Here is a 23,681-nt window from a genome sequence, read left to right on the forward strand (position 1 = left end):
GAGCCAGGTGTTCCGGAAGGTCTACCGAAGGCTGATCGGAATATTTCGACTAATTCCGTCTAACACCGTAAATTTATATATATATATATATATATATATATATATATATATATATATATATATATATCCTCCCATAATATTTTACATTTTCTGTGCAATCACAGTATGTGATATTTTTCAGATCACATACTTTAAGAATTTGATAACTTTGCAAACTAGATGTAAATTAGTCGAGGTCTCGGCACTAGGTTTATTGACATTTAAATGTAGGGTCAACTCAAACAAGAGCCTTATGTGTTGGAAAGATGCATACCCGTACCACCAACATATACTGACACTTTAACAAATGAAAAACGCGTAATTTTAGAGTTAATAAAAAACCATGATTATTCCTGCTAACTGGGGGCAGCCATTTTGTTTCGTTTTTGTGAGGTCTGGTGAGATAGCTTGGGGCGAAGTGACGTCAGCTCCTGATCATCTCCTTATGTACAGTGTAAACAAAAGCAGTAATTTTCGACAATGCGCTTCTCTTTGATCAACCTGACTTGTAAAACCGCATAAATGACGTAATAATATAATAAACTATTTAACTAAATATATTTTAAGTTGCATTAACGGAACAAAATGGGGTTATAGTATTTTTCTCTGTTAAATAATCCAAAGGAAAAATATACACTATTAGGCCAGAGGCTCGCATAATACAATTTTTATTCCTAATATATGATATTGACGATACCGAAAAACACGAAGGTAATAACCACTATATATATATATATATATATATATCTATATATATATATATATATATTTATATATATATATATATATATATATATATATATATATATATATATATATATATATATATATATATATATATATATGTGTATATATATATATATATATATATATATATATATATATATATATATATATATATATATATATATATATATGTATATATATATATATATACTTGAGGGAAAAAAAGTAAAGTTTGTTTTATTTAACGACGCCACTAGAGCACATTGATGTTTTATCTTATCATCGGCTATTGGGCGTCAAAGTACGACCATGACCGTCTATCAGTACGTCGTTCTGTTGCATCATCACCGACGGCTCACCAAGCATTGTGTAGACCATACTTCAAGTTCAGAAGACAGGAGAGGATCACTGTACTTTTAACAGAAATTGTAATGATGCACAGGAACTTTTTTCCGTGAGTATATATATATTGCTTTTAAAATTTAAAAAATAATTATTATATATATATATATATATATATATATATATATATATATATATATATATATATATATATATATATATATATATATATATATATATATTATGATAAAAAAAAAGAGTGTACAATATATGTGTATTTTAAAACAATTTTAAGAAATAATATGTTTTTACATATTTCAATTATTCATCTTCAGGAAAGGAAGATAAATAATTGAACTTACCCCCAGAACTCGATGCCAGGATTGGCGTGCTTAAACCTCCAGTGGATATATAGCTAACATAGTTCCCTTTCTTTATTATATCTTTCTAAAAACGCAATTGTTTTTATTGTTGTTTGTTTATACTTATGTACAGGCTTCGCAGCCCGGTACCGGCTCCCACCCAGAGCGAGTTTTAACGACTCATTGGATAGGTGTAAGATCACTACACCCTCTTCTCTCTCACTAACCAACTATAACAACTAACCCACTGTCCTGGACAGCCAGCCCAGATAGCTGAGGTGTGTGTGCCTAGGACAACGTACTTGAACCTTAATTGAATACAAGCACGAAAATAAGTTGAAATGAAATGATGAAACCTGATCATGTTATTTATGCATGGCTCGTTGACTCTTTGTAGGACAATATATCCGGTGGCCCCCGCCAAAACAATCCGATAACCCTGCTGTATATGGCCCCGGGCGCTGGCAACCCACACTACGCGACTATATGGCACTGGCTAAAATGTACGAGGATTATTTTTTTAAATATATTTCATACACACATTACTATAAGGATATTTGGCACATTCAGTGAAATTTGAAGGCCCATATGTCAAATATTGTTAAAATAAAAATGGATTAAAAATTGAAAGGAAAAAAGAAAAAAGGGGCACGGCAGTATTCATGGAGAATGAACTAAATGACAAATCAAGAGAGAAATGTAAAGAAATAACATTGGAAGAAATCAGAAAATACTACATTTTTTCATTAAAAAAATAAAACCCTGTATGTGGGCCGTCTACGAGTAAGACACATGGACACATGAACAACATTGTCAAGTAAACAAAAGTTATTAAAAATTTCACATAGCTTTTGGCGTCACATTTTTACTTACAATTTGGAACTTATTTGACCTACATTGTATGGGCTAACAATTTCCACTGAATGTGGCAAATATCCATACAATAATGAGTGTGACATATTAAAATTAGTCCACATACTTTATATACAATTCCAGTAGGCGTTTCGATTTTATAATTAGCTTTTGGTGTCGCATTTTGTTTATTAACAATTTTGATAATAACAATATTTGACCGTTCTGCCTAAAATGTTCACTGAAAGTGGCAAACATGCGCCCATTTTTGTAGTGGGTCGGACTGGCTTTTCCCCAAATTAAACGAAAATGCCCGAATCTGGATAACAACATTTATTCATGTTAGCATCACTACAAAATAACTATATAGGGTTACAAACGAATCACTATGCATTTTTAGATGGACAGGCCATCGGTCTACAGGCTGGTAGGTACTGGGTTCGGATCCCAGTCGAGGCATGGAATTTTTAATCCAGATACCGACTCCAAACCCTGAGTGAGTGTCCCGCAAGGCTCAATGGGTAGGTGTAAACCACTTGCACCGACCAGTGATCCATAACTGGTTCAACAAAGGCCATGGTTTGTGCTATCCTGCCTGTGGGAAGCGCAAATAAAAGATCCCTTGCTGCCTGTCGTAAAAGAGTAGCCTATGTGGCGACAGCGGGTTTCCTCTAAAAAAATATGTGTGGTCCTTAACCCTATGTCTGACGCCATATAACCGTAAATAAAATGTGTTGAGTGCGTCGTTAAATAAAACACTTCTTTTCTTTTTTTTAGATGGATTACAACTAATTTTGAGGGTAAACAGGTCTCAGGGGCTTAATTCGCTAAACTCTCGCAACTTTGCGATCTCGCAGTGCAATGCTAAAAGACTTACAAAGAGGATGCGTTGCCGTCTAACAGAGCCTAAGAGACTTTTGTGAATTAGGCCCATCTCGCAGTGCAATGCTAAAAGACTTACAAAGAGGATGCGTTGCCGTCTAACAGAGCCTAAGAGACCTTTGTGAATTAGGCCTCAGGTTGACATATTTTGCGTGAATATCTCTATAAGTTTTGTTCCCCCACCAACCACCCCCACCCCCACTCCGCTAGGAATTTGTGACGTCCTTTTTCTGAAGAGGATTGCGATTTTTTGTTTTGTGTGTATGTGTGTGTGTGTGTGTGTGTGTGTGTGTGTGTGTGTGTGTGTGTCTGTGTGTGTGTGTGTGTCTGTGTGTGTGTGTGTGTGTGTGTCTGTGTGTGTGTGTGTGTCTGTGTGTGTGTGTGTTGCGGTGGGTGGGGTATGTTGTGGGTGGCTGGGGGGTGTTGCGGTGTGTGTGTGTGTGTGTGGTGTGTGTGTGTGTGTGTGTGTTGCGGTGTGTGTGTGTGTGTGTTGCGGTGGGTGGGGTGTGTGTTGCGGTGGGTGGGTGTGTGTGTTGCGGTGTGTGTGTGTGTGTGTGTTGCGGTGGGTGGGGTGTGTGTTGCGGTGGGTGGGTGTGTGTGTTGCGGTGTGTGTTGTGTGTTGCGGTGGGTGTGTGTGTGGGTGCGGTGGGTGTGGGTATGTGTGTGGGTGTGTGTGGGGGGTGTTGCGGTGTGTGCGGTGTGTGTGCGGTGTGTGGTGTGTGTGTTGCGGTGTGTGTGTGTGTGTGTTGCGGTGTGTGTGTGTGTGTGTTGCGGTGGATGGGGGTGGAGGATAACAGTAAGGCGCTCTAATTGAATGATGAATCATATGCTTACCTATGCTACAAATTAATGGTGGAATCTTGTTCAACCAGTGTGATTCCCAGTCTGGAGCTCCACGCGGTAAGACGTGTTTGTTTCGCTTGTGCACACTGCACGTGCTTTCGTGTGCTCGACTTGGGGGTCCTTCATTTCGTTGTTTTTGTCAGCGAAATGAAGTTTTCTACTGGGATGTATGCGGCCATTGGACTGATTGAACGCTGGAACGCTTCTCGTTTCGACAGCCTGCACCACCAGGTTGGATTCTTTTTAGCGAGATTCCTTGCCTCCACGTCATTTCTCCGTCTGACTGTCGACTTGTTTTTTTCGTGACTCGTATGACGGCCATTCTGCAGAACGCCACGGTTGTTCGCGTTTAGTCTCTACATGTCCGAGCCTTTCCTAGCAGCACTGGAAGATTGACCGCCCCACTCTAAGAAGAAATAGGAAGCGGGGTCGGCCCCTACTACTCTTTTTCTAGACTTTACCTTGCTTTATAGTGATACCATCTCGTATCCTCCGGAGTCGGGCCCGTCCGCACAACTATACCAACCCATGACGACTGGACTATACCCTTGTCTGATACTCTCTCTCGTTCAGACGGATCCGGCTTCTCAAGATCTGTATTTCAGCAGAGAACTACACCTTCAACGTCTATCGACTGTCAATCTAGGGGTTTATGTCGAAATTACTTTTTTTTTTTAAATATTATTAAATAGTCCGATCCTCTCTTCTTTCTCTTATTTTATTTTGGACTGTCCTTCTAAAATGCTCCAAATTATATAAATATTCGGCCGAGCAGTCAATTCTTTTTTATTTTTGGCTTGTAACCTTTTTTTTTATTTTTATTTATTCTATTAACTTTTTTTACTAATTGCTATTTTCAAAATTCTGCCCATTTTCAATGGGTAGGTGTAAACCACTTGCACCGACCACCGACCAGTGATCCATAACTGGTTCAACAAAGGCCATGGTTTGTGCTATCCTGCCTGTGGGCGGCGCAAATAAAAGATCCCTTTCTGCTAATCGGAAAGAGTAGCCCATGTAGTGGCGACAGCGGGTTTCCTCTCAAAATCTGTGTGATCCTTAACCATATGTCTGACGCCATATAACAGTAAATAAAATGTGTTGAGTGCGTCGTTAAATAAAACATTTTTCTTTCTCTAAGACTATGTCAGAATTACAAAATGTTTGACATCCAACACCACGACTGGTATGTCAAAAGCCGTGGTATGTACTATCCTGTCTGTGAGATGGTGCATATAAAATATCACTTGCTACTAAGCTTAATGAAAAAAATTCCCGGACGGAGGAGCCGGCATAAGTCGACACCTGCGCCCATGACAGGCGTGCGCTACAACAGCTTGCTATGAATGTGCACATGTTAAAACTGTCAGGAGACTCCGCGGACCGTACGACTGCGCTCGATTGTCTCGCCATTAAAAGCCATTGAGGATAAGATATAAAAATAAAATTGACAAATCGATAAAAAAAACCCAAAAAAACACAATAAAATATGAATTAAAGCTTTACGGTGACCGAATAATTCGGTCTAATACACCATATACGATTATTCCAATGCGGCTGACCACATGAGTTTTGCGACGCACGCATCGCACCCATCTAGTCTAGACGATCACATTAAAACTAGAGTCTTTTTATTATTTTATTTTTTCTTCTTCTTCTTCTTCTTCTTCTTCTTCTTCTTCTTCTTCTTCTTCTTCTTCTTCTTCTTCTTCTTCTTCTTCTTCTTGTTATTATTATTATTATTATTATTATTATTTAGTGTTGATTATTTTATCCCATGTCTCAAATAATATATTTTTACTTTGAATTGGTTTAACATGCTCATATACCACTTAGGTTTCGAGCATGTCTGTTCCGGGTCCCGCCCCTGGTTAGCCAGGGGTCTGATCCGGGACAGGAATTGTAAGGGGACAATTTAGATCATTAATGCCAAAAGAAAGGGGATTATTTAAATTTATATGCGCACCCAAAGAATAAACAAAAATTAATAATATAAAAGTAATCATTGATAATTTTGGCGCAATTTAGAGCGGACTTCCTAAAATAACGTCGGTGGGCCCATTGGGCTATTTCTCGTTCCAGCCAGTGCACCACGACTGGTATATCAAAGGCCGTGGTATGTAATCGAAAAGAGTAGGCCATGAAGTGGCGACAGCGGGTTTCCTCTCTCAATATTTGTGTGGTCCTTAAACATATCTGACGCCATATAACCGTAAATAAAATGTGTTGAGTGCGTCGTTAAATAAACATTTCTTTTTTCCTAAAATAAATTAATGTAATTAATTTAACTAATACTTAATGTTAATATAATATTAGCCCTTAGGTGCTTGGAAATGCGGGCCCCCGAACAAACCTAATATACAAATATATCGAATATCAGGGGCAGGATAGCTCAGTCGGTTGAGTGCTCTCTTGATGTGCTTGCGTCACAGGATTGAACCACCTCGGTGGATTCATTATTAACCTGATTGCGTTTTTTCTCGTTCCAACCAGTGCACCACAACTAGTCAAAAGCTGTGGTATGTACTTTTCTGTCTGTGGGAAAGTGCATATAAAAGATTCCTCGCTGCATAAGGAAAACTGTAGTGAGTTTTCCTCTGATGCGGTGAAGTACCAATAGAAATGTTTGACATCTAATAGCCGATGATTAATTAATCAATATGCCAATGATTAATTAATCAATGTGATCTAGTGGTGTCGTTAAGCAAAACAAACTTTAACATCTCGAACCGAATCCGGGTTTCGAATAGAACTTAATTAAAATATTCATAACCCCCCCCCCAAAAAAAAAAAAAAAAAAAAAAAAAAAAAAGAAAGAAAGAAAGAAAGAAAGAAAGAAAGAAAGAAAGAAAAAACCACCATGTGTTCTAAGTAAGCCTATTATTTGTTCAATAAGTCGTTTATACAAGCTTCTGTTATTTAACCAGCCTCAGTGGTGTCGTAGTTAAGCCATCGGACATAAGGCTGGTAGGTACAGGATTCGCAGCCCGGTACCGGCTCCCACCCAGAGCGAGTTTCAACTCAGTAGGTAGGCGTAAGGCCACTACACCCTCTTCTCTCTCACTAACCACTAACAATTAACAGCTAACCCACTGTCCATGACAGACAGCCCAAATAGCTGAGGCGTGTGCCCAGGGTATAAGCACGAAAATAAGAAATGAAATGAATGGAATCTGTTATTTATTTGTTCAATATAAGTAGCTTCTATATAGGACTGAGTGCATGAATTGTATTGTAGGGACACTCAAAATGTCTGACGGTGCCGGCCCTTATTCAGTCCCCCTCCCAACCTCCCCCACACGGAGATGGTGCAGAGGGGAGTTGGGGTGAAAATCTCCCTCCTCCAATTTTAAAAATATTTTAAAATGTATTTTCTAGACATGCAAGACGCGACCCCCCCCCCCCCCCCACACACACACACACATACCTCTTAAAAAACTTCGTCCGCCACAGTCTAGACCTATGAGCACACACCTCAGCTAATTGGGTTGTCTATCCAGGACAAGCTGGAAGGAACTGGGTTAGCATCCCGCTAACGGCATCCACCCAGAGCGAGTTTAACGCCACTACACTCATTTGTCTCTCACTAACCACTAACAAATAATGTTAAGCACCAACCCACTGTCCCTGACAGACAGCCCAGATAGTTGAGGTGTGTGCCCAGGGCAGCGTACTTGAACCTTAATTGGATATAAGCATGAACATAAATTTAAATGAATGAATGAAAAAAACATTGGTTCATCGGAATAAGCTGACAGGTATATAATATTGTGTTCCCACCCCCAGTACTTTCGCTCTCCCTCCCACGAATGAGTTTTAAAGGTATAAGTTCACCACGCCGTTTTCTCTTTCGGTAACAACTATCTGATAACCAGCTGTCTTGATAGCTGATAATGTATGCTCAGGACAGCGTGCTTGAACTTTAACCCATCTTAGGCAATTTCTTCAGTGGTAATTTTCAGTATCCAGTTGTGGCCCAAGTACAATATCCAGGGCACACACCTCAGCTATCTGGGCTGTGTGTACGTTCACATCCTTTTTTTTTAAGGATACTTCCCCGTCTGATGCGCAGTCGTCTGGGATCGATCCCCGTCGGTGGACCCATTGCTCTATTCTTCGTTCCAGGCAGTGCACCACGACTGGTATCTAAAAGGCTGTGGTATGTGATATTCTGTCTGTGGGAAAGTGCATATAAAAGATCCCTTGCTACTAATGAAAACATGTAGCGGGTTTTCTCTCTAACACTAAATGTCAGAATTACCAAATGTTTAACATTCAATAGCCGATGAATAATAAATCAATTTGCTCTAGTGGTGTCGTTAGAACAAAACAAACTTTAACTTATTTCACTCTATTGTAACTTTATCCAAATGTGTTACAGATTTGTAGATTAACCAAACTTAGTGTCCATTTTTATGGGTCACAACTATAGGGATTGCGATTTTAAGTTGGTTGGTATTGGTTATTCATTCATTCATTCATTATTCATTCACATTCATTTATTTCATCTTATTCTCGTGCTTATTCATTCATTCATTCACATTCATTCATTTCATCTTATTTTCGTGCTTATCTCCAATTAAGGTTTAAGCACGCTGCCCTGGGCTGTCTGTACAAGACAGTGGGTTAGTGGTCATAGTTATTAGATGTTTAAATGACCGTATACCTCCTTTCTATTCAACGTTATTGGCAGTCCTCCTTGAGGCAGTGCAAGAAAGAAAGAAAGAAATGTTTTATTTAACGACGCACTCAACACATTTTATTTACGGTTATATGGCGTCAGACATATGGTTAAGGACTACACAGATTTTGAGAGGAAACCCGCTGTCGCCACTACGTGGGCTACTCTTCCGATTAGCAGCAAGGGATCTTTTATTTGCGTTTCCCACAGGCAGGATAGCACAAACCATGGCCTTTGTTGAACCAGTTATGGATCACTGGTCGGTGTAAGTGGTTTACACCTACCCATTGAGCCTTGCGGAGCTCTCACTCAGGGTTTGGAGTCGGTATCTGGATTAAAAATCCCATGCCTCGACTGGGATCCGAACCCAGTACCTACCAGCCTGTAGACCGATGGCCCGCCACGACGCCACCGAGTCCGGTACATTATGCGGAGATACAGTCTTGATCACGCATATATTTTTTTTTCGTTCAGATTTGCTGTAGATAGAATACTTCAACCGTTGATGTGCCATTATCAGTCGTAGTGCAATGTTTGGGATGGGGTGGGGGGTGGGGGTGGGGGGGGGGAGGCGAGTCCAACAAGGGGGATCGGTCCTGTGACTCGTCGTTCCTCAGGTCAACGTTTTATTACTAAGACGCAAACTTCTGTAAATTATTAACGAACACCACACTGATTTCCAAACATTGTAACGAAAACCGGCATGTACACCGTAAACGCAAGACAACATTAGCCGCCGTTTCAATAGCTATACAAATGTGCTGGAGAAATAATACGACTCTGTATTAATAGCCACTTCCGTCACACTCATGAGAGGTCAACATAACTTGCCAGATCGGCTTTATTTATCTGTTTCTGCATGTGTCAATTTGATATATGCTGAACTAATCCTTAAATAATTGTTTTGTGATTTTTCGTATGCAGTATTCGAATTTTGCAAATAATAATAATAAACAGTTGCTTCGGGACTACAAAAGTGCGCTATTATAAAAATAGTCCACAGCGGCGCAGTAATATTTAACAAATGAGTCCTAAATATAATCCACAAGTATTTATTTAATTTTTAAAATATTGATCTATCATGCTAATAAATGTACCAATGTCTCTACTATTTACGATATGTGTTGTTATTTGTTTACCCTCTTTTGCATTTGCGTTATGTTTTTACAGCAAAAAGCAGTTTACATCTTGTGTGTGACTTTCCCGTAAAGAGATAAGGAGCTTGTTTGATGATAAATGCATATTTAGATAACAAATTCCATCATTTTAACTAACGTACCAACTTTTGTACATTATTCTACACCTATATATCAAGACACTTTGTTTAATCGACGCAGTGAAACGATTATTTCGACTTCTGCTTGAGGATATTTGTTTTAAAAAGAGACTTTGCCATGTAAATTTTGCAAGTTCCTCTCGACAATTTTTGACATTTCTACAGGACTCATGCTACGAAAGTTTTCAGGGCTATCAACAGATACACCATGTCCTTGCATGACAGGTAGGCACGAGTGTAGCGAATCTTAATAATGAAGTGGTCAAAATGTCGAGTAGAACGGAAGAATGTCATTGAAAACAATGTCCCAGCTAAATAGGCTAAACACGATGTAACGGATATAGGTCACTTCCTGCTGTTGAAATCTGTTGGCTTTTATTATAAATCTATTCAATCTATGCTTATTTTTATGTTTTTGCATGCAGTTTTAAACCAGGATGTTTGATTTGCAGCATGTAGTTTTGTCAGTGAGCAGTACCTATTAATTTTCTGATAGATTGTTAGACGGGTTCTAGCCATTTTTTGTAATATTTGTTACTGTTAAGGAATTGCTTTGGTAAACTGCCATAAAGTTAAACCTTGTTAAAACTATTGCAGCAATGCCAACACCACACTAAGAAAGGTTCATATGGTTTAAATGAATACAGAAAATGACCACTTATGAATCTCATGCAGCATCTATTAATTGTACACGTCATGTATGTAACATTGTTGGGAAATATAATTTTTTCACCAGTTGATCATCGGTTGTAACTTATAAACTGTTGATACTGATAGCCCTAGTACTCTGTTGTTCGAGAACTAAACAGACATTTATTTATAAGTGCTCTCTGCAGTCAGAGACAAAGTTCTATATAACGAGAACACAGGATTTTTGCCAACCATCATGGCAAAGATTCTTGTGCTAATTAAATACAAAAATAATACATGTACTTAATGTCAATAATGTGTATGTTTGATATTCAATAACTTTTTAAACATTGATCATTTTATAGTTCGCTAACCATATATTTCACATATTTAATAACTAATACACACACTAACTCCCCCGCCCCCCACCCGACAGCACCCTTTCAACATTGTTTTGATTAAATATGTACATGTGGACATCCAGAAAACAGTTTGTTTTTAAAAGTGATATTTCTAGTCAATTGAACATTTATTATCAAAGTTCTACTGTTTAAAGGCGTAGACCCTAGTTTTAACTCATAAAAATGCACACCAAGTTTGGTTAGTTTACAAACCTGTAACAGATTCGGATAAAGTTACAAAAAGTGAAACAAGAGTCTGTGATGTTGAAACAGTAATACTAAAACTCAACTCCATAACTGCAGGGGACAATATTTCGAAATCTGAGGGAACCGGAAGTCCGTTCACGTGGTTTTTACCTAGGTAACGAATTGTTCGGTTATATGAATTATATTTGCGTAACCCGTGGGTTACCTGATCGGTTACCTCAAAATTACGTTGAAATTATATTTTAAATACATAGTTTTTAGCTGAAACAAAGTTAAAACAAATACCAAAAAAAAAATGTCTTTAATGCTTGCTAAAGTTAACAATATTTTAAAAGAACTGAATATCAGCCCCAGTACTGAAACAAAATACAGGTGCGTAGCCAGAAATTTTCTTAGCATTACGCACGCCAAAGGTTTGCCCGTGCGGGGATATTCGGGGGCCTCCCCCTGTGAAAAGTTTGAAACTCAGGACGCCTGTAAATGCAATCAGAGCCTTTTCGGAGTTTCCTGGTGGGATACTGGGTGATTGAAGTCTGGTATCCAAAATTAAATTCTGGTATCTGTGGGATATTGGGATACCGTTAATCTCGAATACTGATATATGTATATATATATATATGCAAATTTAGGAAGAATTTGAGGAGAAAAAAACCTGTGTCGATTAATTGTTCTGTCAATGTAGTCAACACATTGTTTTACTTTCGTTTCTTGCACTCCTTAATTTCTACATAAATATATTTAAAACAAACTAGTTTTTATTCTCGAAATCAGTCTAGAATTATTATTATTTTTAATACATGGACTTTTGGAATACACAAAGTTCTGCTAATTATCCTGAAGATTGCCACTTTTAATTTTCAAATTTACTGATTCACCACATACAACATGTAACTTGATTGGTAGGTTGCATCATTTTAAAATTGCATTTAACCAGCACACAAACAGAATGAGGTTTCATTTGAAATATTGTGCCTTCAAATCATTTAGCATATACATGTGTAGCTGCACGTATATATTACTAGTTAATACATATATATATATATATCCATTTTAGCACTGTTGACTTTTTACTGCCTGCAGCCATTGTAGAGTGTAGTTCATCAAGATAAACCTCAAGACAATATCTTTTTACTTTGAAGTTTATCCCTTGTTCAGAGCGAAACTTATGTGATTGTGTGTATGTACAGTCAAACCTGTCTTAAGCGGTCACACAAGGGAGTAGATAAAAATGGTCGCTTAAGACAGGTGGCCGCTGATTACAGGTTGCGACATATAGTCTTTAAAACATGTTGTTATTTGTTGTTTTAACGTCTGTACTGGTAATGTGTGCTTCACAGTTTACTATAAATAAACTTTTGACATGTCACCTCCTTCAGGAAAAACTGCAACTGGAATGTATTAAATTAACAGTTCTCAACAAGTTTGTTTCTCTTTCCATTTAATTATTTAATTTCTACTTCATGCGGTGTATTGTTATAGTAAGTGAATCTACGTATGTCAAGCGTAGCCTGCCCAGAGTCAATTAGATGCTTTCTATAGGCATATTTTCTTAATTGATACACAGTAGAGATGTCGTGACTGAATGGATACTAGTATTCCTGAAGGTGTAAAAATTGGTTATTTGCTGCAGGGGTGCACAAATATGAAATTGTGATGGTTGCACCGGGCAACCAGTAGCTGAAGTTTGGTTGCCCAACATCATCTCTTGGTTGCCCACATATTTCATAAAAGTTTTATGAATATAAGTTTGAACTGTTAAGGTGCCAGCGTACACTTTTTGAAAATGAAAAATGTCGATCAACGTTTTTCATTTTTCAAATGTACACATTTAGGTGGGGGGAGGGGTGTGTGTGTGGTCAAAAGTGTATGGTTTGTACGCTCGTGAAAATATTGAAAATTATGGATGGCCCCTAAATGAAATGAGTTTAATGTGTCGTTAAATAAAACATTTCCTTCCTTCCTTCCGTCCCATTCTTCTACAAAAAGATTGCTGTTTTGAATTTCAAGAGCTGAAAAAAGTTATGAATGTTTGTTGTGGTTTTTGTTTGTTTAATTAAAACAGGGGTTGAAATTATATCTACAGGTTGAGGGATCAGCTGGACCCCACAATAAGTCAAGCTAGGGACCATTAAGGTTCAGTAGAAGCGAGTACATTTGCATTTAAAAAATAAATTAACCAATAAATTTGCCTGCTATATCAAAAACCATGATATGTGCTGTCCTGTCTGTACATAGGAAAGTACATGTATGTAAAAGATCCTTTTTTTTGCTAATAGAAAAATGTTGCAACTTTCAACTATCTAGCACAATTTATTTATTAATCATCGGCTTTTGGATATCAAACATTTGGTAATTTTGACACATAGACTTAGAGGAAACATGCTACATTTTTCCTTTAGTTACAAGGAATCCTTTATATGCATTTTCCAACAGACAGGATAGCACATACCACAACCTTTGATATATGAGTGCTCTACCAAGGGAGCTAGATAACATAGATATGTACCTATATTATAACCATGTGTGCGTTAGATATCATAGATATATACCTATATTATGACCATGTGTGCGTTAGATATCATAGATATGTACCTGTATTATGACCATGTGTGCGTTAGATATCAGAGATATGTACCTGTATTATGACCATGTGTGCGTTAGATATCATAGATATGTACCTGTATTATGACCATGTGTGCGTTAGATATCATAGATATGTACCTGTATTATGACCATGTGTGTGTTAGATATCATAGATATGTACCTGTATTATGACCATGTGTGCATTAGATATCATAGATATGTACCTGTATTATGACCATGTGTGTGTTAGATATCATAGATATGTACCTGTATTATGACCATGTGTGTGTTAAATACATGTAGTGTGTTTTATTATCAAGTGACTCACTTCTCCGGCTCACATGTCTTGTTTACATATGGCACACTTGTTGATTTATATTACCAGCAGTGAATTTAATCTGCCTGTTTATCATATTCCCTGCTACTAGTTGTCTGTGAGCTGGACTTGAATTATTCTGTAGGCTACTTTTCACAGATTAACTCCGTATACCTACATGTAGCTTAAACATTTTTTTTTTTTTTTTTTAAATATTATGTCCGTGGGCTGGGAATGAATTATTCTGTAGGCTAATTTCAGCTTCAAAAATATATCTATATTTTTTTAATATATATTAATATTATGTCCGTGGGCTGGAAATTAATTATTCTATAGGCTACTTTTTCACAGATTAACTTAGTATATATACCTATATTTAGCTTTAAAAATAGATTAATTTATAAATATTTTTTTAATATTATGTCCGTCAGCTGGGCTTGAATTATTCTGCAGGTCACTTTTCACAGATTAACTTAATGTATATTTACATATAGCTTTAAAAATATATTATTAGTATTGTTTTTTTAATATTATGTCCGTGGGCAGGGCTTGAATTATCTTGTAGGGCTATTTTTATCACAGATTAAAATTATCATATATAATCATGGTATATGTAGGTCCAGCATGATTTTAAAGCTTGCTGGAATGAATGTCCATCAGGAGTTTCAGCTAAGTGTTGACCCTTGAGCTTGTTCCATTCTTGTTTTCATCACCAGTATCTTAAAAAAAAAAAAAAAAAAATCACACCCAAATTAAGTACAAACATGCAGACTTCAAAACATTTCAGCTCCAAATCAGTAAAATGTTAAGCGTTGGTTTAATTAAAATACTGGGGCCTAATTCACTAAACTCTGGCAACTTTGCGATCTCGCAGTTCAATGTTAAAAGACTTACCAAGAGGATGCTCTGTTGTCTCTGTTGTCTAGCAGAGCCTAGGAGACCTTTGTGAATTAGGCCCTTGCTTAACAAAAATTAACGTATGCAGTTTTGAAAATCCACAACTCTTCAGCAGCTGTTAATACATGTAACATTACTGCAGTAATAAGACCTTGCTCCACTTTGAAGAGACAAGAAACCCCTCAATTAGTGAGATCTAAAGCTGTCATTCCTTGTTTTAATTTGGTGCCATGCAGACTACATCAACTCTTGGGCGGGGCATGTTCTCTTTCGGTAAGGGGTGGGATGTAGCCAGGGTTTCTGCCAGAGGGTAAAATGGGTATGGCGCCATACCCAAATTTTAATTTTTTAAGTTGACCATTTGACAGAAATAATTACTTTATCATCACTGTATGCTTTTCTTAACCCTAACCCTAACCCTAACCCATATTCTTTATGGGGGAGGCCCCCCCATACCCACTATTCCTTCAGTACACAGATTGTAAATATTCAATTTCATAGTGCCATACCCCAAAATTTATTTCTGGTAGAAACACTGACAAGTTTAATTTGGTGCCATGCAGACTACATCAACTCTCGGGCGGGACGTAGCCCAGTGGTAAAGCACTCGCTTGGTCTGGGATTGATCTCCGTTGGTGGGCCCATTGGGCTGTTTCTTGTTCCAGTCAGTGCACCACGACTGGTATATCAAAGGCCATGGTATGTACTACCCTGTCTGTGGGATGGTTAAATAAAACATTTCTTTCTTTCTTTCTTTCTTTACTACATCAACTCATTTTGCACTGTTCCCTGTGATTCACTTATTGGTAAAGCTGTGTTTAATTTCTAGGCCAGATTAATTTCAGTAATAGAGAATTACAGATTATTACTTTCATTTTAACATAACACGTTAATTATCAATTACTTAGTTTGTGTTGTTTAACGACACTACAAGAACACATTGAATTATTAATCATCGGCTAGTGGATGTTGACATATAGTCTTAGAGAGGAAACCCGCAACATTTTTTCATTAGTAGCAAGGGACCTTTTATATGCACTATGCCACAGACAGGATAGCATATACCATGGCCTTTGATATACCAGTCGTGGTGCACTGACAGGAATGAGAACTAGCCCAATAGGGATTGATCCCAAACCAACCATGCATCAATCGAGCATTTTACCACTGGACTACATCCCGAGCCTATCAATTACTTAATAGTTAATAGAAAATATTCAGTTTTGCTTTCATTTTATTATTGGAAGTAGTAGTATTTGATGATGAAATACTCCAGTTTGAACATATTGAAACTTTCTCCCCATTCTCTTGGAAGGGAAAAGTCACTTTTATTTTTTCAATTCTAGATAAGAGCCTATGGGGTCCACCACATACACAAAAAAACAACTTCTTTTTTTCAGTCCAAAGACACATAAATGTATCTCCCCCCCCCACCACCACACACACACATTAGCTTAATGTATATTATACATAGTTCGACAAAAACACCTGCACATTTATTTGGTCTTGTATATACACACACACACACACACACACACACACATTATTCTTGGGACAGAGAGAGACAGCACTCCATAATGAATTTGTCTTAATTTTTCAATCCATCTGGCTAAAAAATGGAGGGGCATAAATATGAGAATTTCTGGGTAATAATGGGCTGATAATCACCATGGCTTGCTTTTAAACCCATCCCACAGACAGGATAGCACATACCACAGCCTTTGATAGATCAGTTGTGGTGCTAGCCTGATGGGGATCGATCCCAGACCAACCACACATCAGGTGAACAGTTTACCACTGGTAGTGTTTCTGCCAATTTTGGGTATGGTGCTATGGAATTGAATGCAACCACAATCAACTGGGGGTATGGTTAGGATTAGGATTAGGATTAGGATTAGGAAAATCATACAGTAATGATAAGAGTAACTAATTTTGTCAAAAGGTTAACTAAAAAAACAAAAATCAGCAAAAACATATTTGGGTATAGTGCCATACCTGTTTTACCCTCTGACAGAAACCCTGAAAGTATACACATGTATATAAATACTTTATGACACACTGAAGTTACATTAAAGGAAGTAGTATTTTTAATGATGACCTCATACATGTAGCTAACATGTAAATAGGTTTGTAAGATTTATTTTTATTTCACTCTTTCCCTCTCTTGGATTGATATATCACTATTACCAGTACATTATTTATTACACCAGTGCTGTGACTCATGGCTATTTGCTGTCACTTAATACAAGTGTGGTCACAATTTTATTACATGGGGTAGGGAAGAAACTAATTAAAATTATATGTCTTCATAGTGGGTGGATCGATTAGGTTTTCTGCATCCTAGTCAGTGCCTCGGAACTGGTATTTCAAAAGCTATGGTATGTACTGTCATGTTGGGGGGGAATGTAGCTAAGTGGTAAAACACTTGATGCACGGTCGTTCTGGAATTGATTCACATTGGTGGCCTATTGGGTTATTTCTCATTCCAGCCAGTGCACCATAACTGGTACATCAAAAGCTGTGGTATGTGCTGTCCTGTCTGTGGTATGGTGCATATAAAAGATCCCTTGCTACTAATGTAAAAATATAGTGGGTTTCTTCTCTAAGACTATTTGTGAAAATGACGAAATGTTAGACATTCAGTAGCCAATGATTAATAAATCAATGTCCTCTAGTGGCGTCGTTAAACAAAACATTTACTTTAACTTTCCTGTCTGTGTGTATAAAAGATCCCTTGCTGCTGATGGAAAAAGGTAGTAGGTTTCTTCTTCTGAAAGAAAGAAGTGTTTTATTTAACGACGCACTCAACACATTTTATTTATGGTTATATGGCATCAGACATATGGTTAAGGACCACACAGATATTTAGAGAGAAAACCCACTGTCGCCACTTCATGGGCTACTCTTTTCGATTAGCAGCAAGGGATCTTTTATATGCACCATCCCACAGACAGGGTGGTACATACCACTGCCTTTGATATACCAGTCGTGGTGCACTGGCTGGAACGAGAAATAGCCCAATGGGCCCACCGACGGGGATCGATCCCACACTGACTGCGCAGGAAACCCACTGTCACCACTTCATGGGCTACTCTTTTCGATTAGCAGCAAGGGATCTTTTATATGCACCATCCCAGACAGAATAGTACATACCATGGCCTTTGTTTACACCAGTTGTGGAGCACTAGCCCACTAATTGTCATAATTATCAAATGTCTGATATATAGTAGCCAGTGGTTAATTAATGTGCCTCACAGGTGTCCTAAAGCAAAATAAACTTTTTTTCTTCCAGTAGCTAGTGATTAATTAATTAGTGTGCTCTAGTGGTATCATTGAACAACATAAACTTTTACTTTTCTTGGTGGATCTGTCACATCTTTTGTTCTATGCGTACTTGCTTTAAATAAAATTTTATTTTGTGGGTAGTGGATAAATAAAAAAACCCCAGCCCTGCCCCCCCTTCCTAAAAACAACAAAAAACTCAACCCAACAACTAGACCCCCCCCCCCCCCCCCCCCAACAAATAAAACAACAACCCTCTTCTCCTACCCCAACACCTATGATCCTGTCTGGAACACCCCATTGCATGATTACTGCTTATATTTACAACATGTACAGCTTTAGCCTGGGTATTCATGGCATAAATATTCACGAGGGTCTGAGGCAATTATTTAAGACTTAACGACTCTCCAGTAATAGACAGTAGTCTGGCTTTGCCGCACACCCAGATCTTCAAACGGGTTTGCCAGACTTCAGGGGAGACAACTCTTGTTGGTTTGGATTGCCTAGAGTTCGCTAAAGCAAATGTTTTAACAGACTGAATGCTAATTTTGTTGTCAAAGGAGGGCGTTTGGCCTGCTATGCATATTCAGTGATATATAATGCACATTATTGTTTAATATCAACAAGTATAATCATATAGTTAATTAATAAAACTGTTAAATGTGACGGCTATTATATATAATGGGCGCAGCCATTTTGTACCATCCCAGTACCATCTGGCGAGCTGGTGGTTACATAATACCTAACATGTCATGTCAGGAATTAATCTTCGAACTGAAGAAACAAAACATACCTGATTTTTGCGGCAATGTTCTGTAATAATAGCCATCCCAGTAAGCCAGCAACAATTTAATTATATATTATTTTTCAATACAAAATAAACCACCATTGTCAAAGTGTTGAAATAACTGTATTATGCTTGGTACATAAATTAATCCATGTACTGAAATAATAATGGGAGTGTTTTCTTGATTAATTGGTCTTTTCTTTCTGTGGCCTGTACCTGTGGTTCCTGATTGACAGGTGTATATTTAGATAGTCCCCAGACACTGTGTCTAGACACACTAAAAAGACATGTGTCTTTTGTTAAGATCACAGGGTATTGTGTGGTAACCGAACGGATACCCCTCAATTCCTAATGGAAATTATTGTCCTGCTTTATTACTGTAAATAATTCTCTAAAACCCTTGATTAAGTAAACTTTCCCATCTAAAATCACAAAACTGACCAGTTACGTTGTCCCAAAGAAAAGAAAAGTATCACTTGGGTATCGTGAGTGGTTGTTTTTGCTTGAAACGTACCCTACCAATAGGCATAATAATATGCATTTTGTCTTTGGATTTTAAAAAAACAAAAAACTATAACTCAATTTTGTTCTATTGATGTAAATTGAAATATATTTAGTTAAATAGTTTATTATACTATCAAGCCATTTATGTTGTTTTACAAGTCAGGTTGTTGAAAGCGAAGCGCCTTGTAGTAAATTAGAACATTTGTTTACACTGTGCATAGAGAAAATGGACGGAGCTGATGTCACTTCGCCCCAAGCTATACCACCGATCGTCACAAAAACTAAACAAAATGGCTGCCCCCAGTTAGTAGGAATAATCATGTTTTTTTATTAACTCTAAAATTACGCGTTTTTCAGTGTCAGTATGTGTTGGTGGTCCGGGTATGCATCTTTCCAACACATAAGACTCTTGTTTGAGTTGACCCTACCTTTAAAGAGATCATCTTGTCTGGCGAAGGAAGGTGCCAAAAAGTGTGTGTTGGTGGGGGGTGCACACATTTATATTTATACACTTACACAATTATAAAGCAAATATAAAGCAAAATATCTGAAAACTTGGGAGCACATGCCCCCCTTGCTCCCCTGCGTCCTACGCCAGTGCATCTAGTTTAAAGGGACAGTCCTGAAGCTACAACCATTGTAAAATGTTTCCGACCAATACAGCCTTTTCGATGACGTAACATACAAATTAAATACATTTTCTTATAAATATAAAATATTGGTGTCTGTATTTGCAAGATGTTTGGTCTTGTCCTGATGCTTGTAGTAGCCCAAGCCGGATTTTACTTCCCAATAATTTTGTTCATATGAAAAAATATATATCATGAAAAGTAAAAAGTGATTGCTACAAACCTTAGTATATGACCACAAACACATTCGATGTACAGACAGGGGGTGGGAAGTAGCCCAGTGGTAAAGCGCTCGCTTGATGCACGGTCAGTTTGGGATTGATCCCCGTCAGTTGGCTCGTTGGGCTATTTCTCACTCCAGCCAGTGCACCATGACTGGTACATCAAAGGCCGTGGTATGTGCTATCCTATCTATGGGATGGTGCATATAAAAAGATCCCTTGCTGCTAATCAAAACGAGTAGCTCATGAAGTGGCAACAGTGGGTTTCCTCCATCAAATATCTGTGTGGTCCTTAACCATATTATGTCCGACGCCATATAACCGTAAATAAAATGTGTTGAGTGCGTCGTTAAATAAACCATTTCCTTCCTTCGATATATAGACACTGGTATTCGAAACAAGAAAATGTATTGGTATGAAATAGTAGTTGCCAACAAGGCTCTGTTATTACAAACATCTTACAATTAATGGCTGCAAAGTGAGGACGGTCCCTTTAAAGCAGGTAAATACTTGGTTTGTGTTGTCGATTTGTGGTCCACAGATGGTAATTGATCTAAAGAATCATTGAATCTCCTCGGCAGGTGTTCTGCCATTGAGCAACATCCTGCCCTCACTAGTTCACTGTAAAAATGGAAAAACCCACACGAAAACTGTGTATAAATGTCACATTATTTGCACTGGTGGGGTGGGTGGGGTGGATGGGGGGATGTAGCCCAGGGATAAAGCGCTTGGTTTAAGATCCCTTGCTGCTGATCGAAAAGAGTAGCCCATGAAATGGCGAAAGCGGGTTTCCTCTCTCATATCTGTGTGATCCGTAACCACATGTCTGTCGCCATATAACCGTAAATAAAATGTGTTGATTGTGTTGTTAAATAAAACATTTCCTTTCCTTTCCATTATTTCGTACCCGGTGGTAGGACATAGCCCAGTGCTAAAGCGCCGGCCTGATGCGCGGTCGGTTTACAATCAGTTATTATTGGTCGGCCCATTGGGCTATTTCTTGCTCCAGCCAGTGCACCACGACTGGTATACCAAAGACTGTGGTATGTGCTATCCTGTCTGTGAGATGGTGCATATAAAAGATATGTAGCGGGTTTCCTCTCTAAGACTATGTCAAATTACCAAATGTTTGACATACAATAGCCGATGATTAATAAATCAATGTGCTCTAGTTGTGTCTTTAAACAAAACAAACTTTCATTGTTCTCAAGTTGCAAAATTTGTATGCACACAGGGAACATTTTGTTCAGTATCGCGTTGCAATTCGCTACACAAATTTCAGAGATTGCTATGCAATTTCAATACATTAAATAGTATAGTTGCTAATAAATTTTCAATTAACTAGAAGTATCACTAATCAAGATTTTCAAAACAAAATATTCCCTTTCGCGCATTATTTTAATTTAAAATAACCATTGCAGATACCAACTGTGGATTGCAAGATTTACTTTTCACAAACATGCACTAAGATGTGTATTTGCCCCTCCCCCCAACCCCCCTCCCACACACAACCCCATATCATAGTATTAATCTGTTTTTTAAATAGGTGAAAACTGCATAGCTGATGAATTATGTATGAGTCCCCAGAGTGCATTTGGAGGAGCTGTGTGCAGATATGTGAATCAATTAGATATGCCATTTGACAAGTCACTTTTATCCGTAGATCGTTCATTTATTGATTATGGGTAACCCGAGCCATGTTTCTTCCCCCCCCGACAGCATGTCAACACATTACTTGGATACATACATGTTCAAACACTGAAATACATTGTCACCAAATGTATTGGTTTTAACTGCATTTTACAATAATATACTACTACAGTGAAACCTGACTAACTTGTATCATGCTGGGGATCTTTCTCATTCATTTTAACTTATTTTCGAGCTTATATCCAATTAAGATTCAAGCACACTGTCCTAGGCATACACCTCAGGTATCTAGGCTGTCTGTTCAGGACTGTGGTTTAGTTGTTATTTGGTTAGTGAGAGAGAAGAGGGTCTAGTGGTCTTACACCTACCTATTGTGTTGTTAAAACGTGCTCTGGCCAGTTGGGTTAGAGCCAATACTTGGCTGCGAACCCTGTACCTACCAGCCTTATGTCAGATGGCTTCACCATGACATCACTGAGACGGGTCTGGGGACCTAATATTTATCCGATATAGACAGAATCTGGTGTTTATAGATTTGTGTTTTAGAATTTCGAAAATTCGGGACCATGAAATTTGGCTGCTCTTGACAGGATTCTGGTTTGTTCAGGTTCCAGTTTGGACAGGTTTCACTGTATTTTAGGTATGGTATTTATTTATTTTTTTAAAGCCAAAAGCTGACTGTTTTCGCATTTAAGAAGTTTTCTTCTACCGGCGTCGTGGTTAGGCCATCAGTCTACAGGCTAGTAGGTACTGGGTTCGGATCCCAGTCGAGGCATGAGATTTTTAATCCATATACCGACTCCAAACCCTGAGTGAGTGCTCCGCAAGGCTGAATGGGTAGGTGTAAACCACTTGCACCGACCAGTGCTCCATAACTGGTTCAACAAAGGCCATGGTTTGTGCTATCCTGCATGTGGGAAGTGCAAATAAAAGATCCCTTGCTGCTAATCGGAAGAGTAGCCCATGTAGTGGCGACAGTGGGTTTCCTTTTAAAATCTGTGTGGTCCTTAACCGTATGTCTGACGCCATATAACCGTAAATAAAATGTGTTGAGTGCATCGTTAAATAAAACATTCCTTTCTTTTAAGGAGTTACAGGGGCAGGATGTAGCCCAGTGGTAAAGAGTTTGCTTGGTGCGCGGTTGGTCTGGGATCGATCCCGGTCGGTGGGCCCATTGGGTTATTTCTCGTTCCAGACAGTGCACCACGACTGGTATATCAAAGGTCGTGGTATGTACTAACCTGTCTGTGGGATGGTGCATATAAAAGAACCCTTGCTGCTAATCGAAATGAGTAGCTCATAAAGTGGCGACAGCAGGTTTCCTCTCTCTATCTGTGTGGTCCTTAACCATATGTCTGACACCATATAACCATAAATAAAATGTGTTGAGTGCATCGTTAAATAAAACATTTCTTTCTTTCTTTCTAGTTGCAGTGTTTGTACTAGTGACTAATGAAAAGATACCCACCTCCCATTGTATTGATATAAAGAAGGAAGCTAACCCTAACTCTAAAGTTTAAACTAGGTTGGGGGGGGGGGGGGGGGTATGCAGGCAGGTGTTTTAAAATGAT

At 38.2% G+C, this 23,681-nt stretch overlaps 1 protein-coding gene across 1 annotated transcript in view; it reads left to right on the forward strand.

Annotated features, from left to right (window-relative positions):
* The first annotated feature begins 9,931 nt into the window (after nt 1–9,931).
* The window catches only part of LOC121386174 (rho guanine nucleotide exchange factor 11-like), a 178,999-nt gene continuing 165,249 nt past the window's right edge, over nt 9,932–23,681 (forward strand). Inside the window, exon 1 of the mRNA XM_041516978.1 lies at nt 9,932–10,228. Within this exon, the coding sequence (XP_041372912.1) occupies nt 10,212–10,228 (17 nt within the window). The 5' untranslated portion in view covers nt 9,932–10,211. The remainder of the gene's footprint in view (nt 10,229–23,681) is intronic.

The sequence above is a fragment of the Gigantopelta aegis genome, chromosome 12, assembly GCF_016097555.1.
Source record: "Gigantopelta aegis isolate Gae_Host chromosome 12, Gae_host_genome, whole genome shotgun sequence".
Classification (NCBI taxonomy): domain Eukaryota; kingdom Metazoa; phylum Mollusca; class Gastropoda; order Neomphalida; family Peltospiridae; genus Gigantopelta; species Gigantopelta aegis.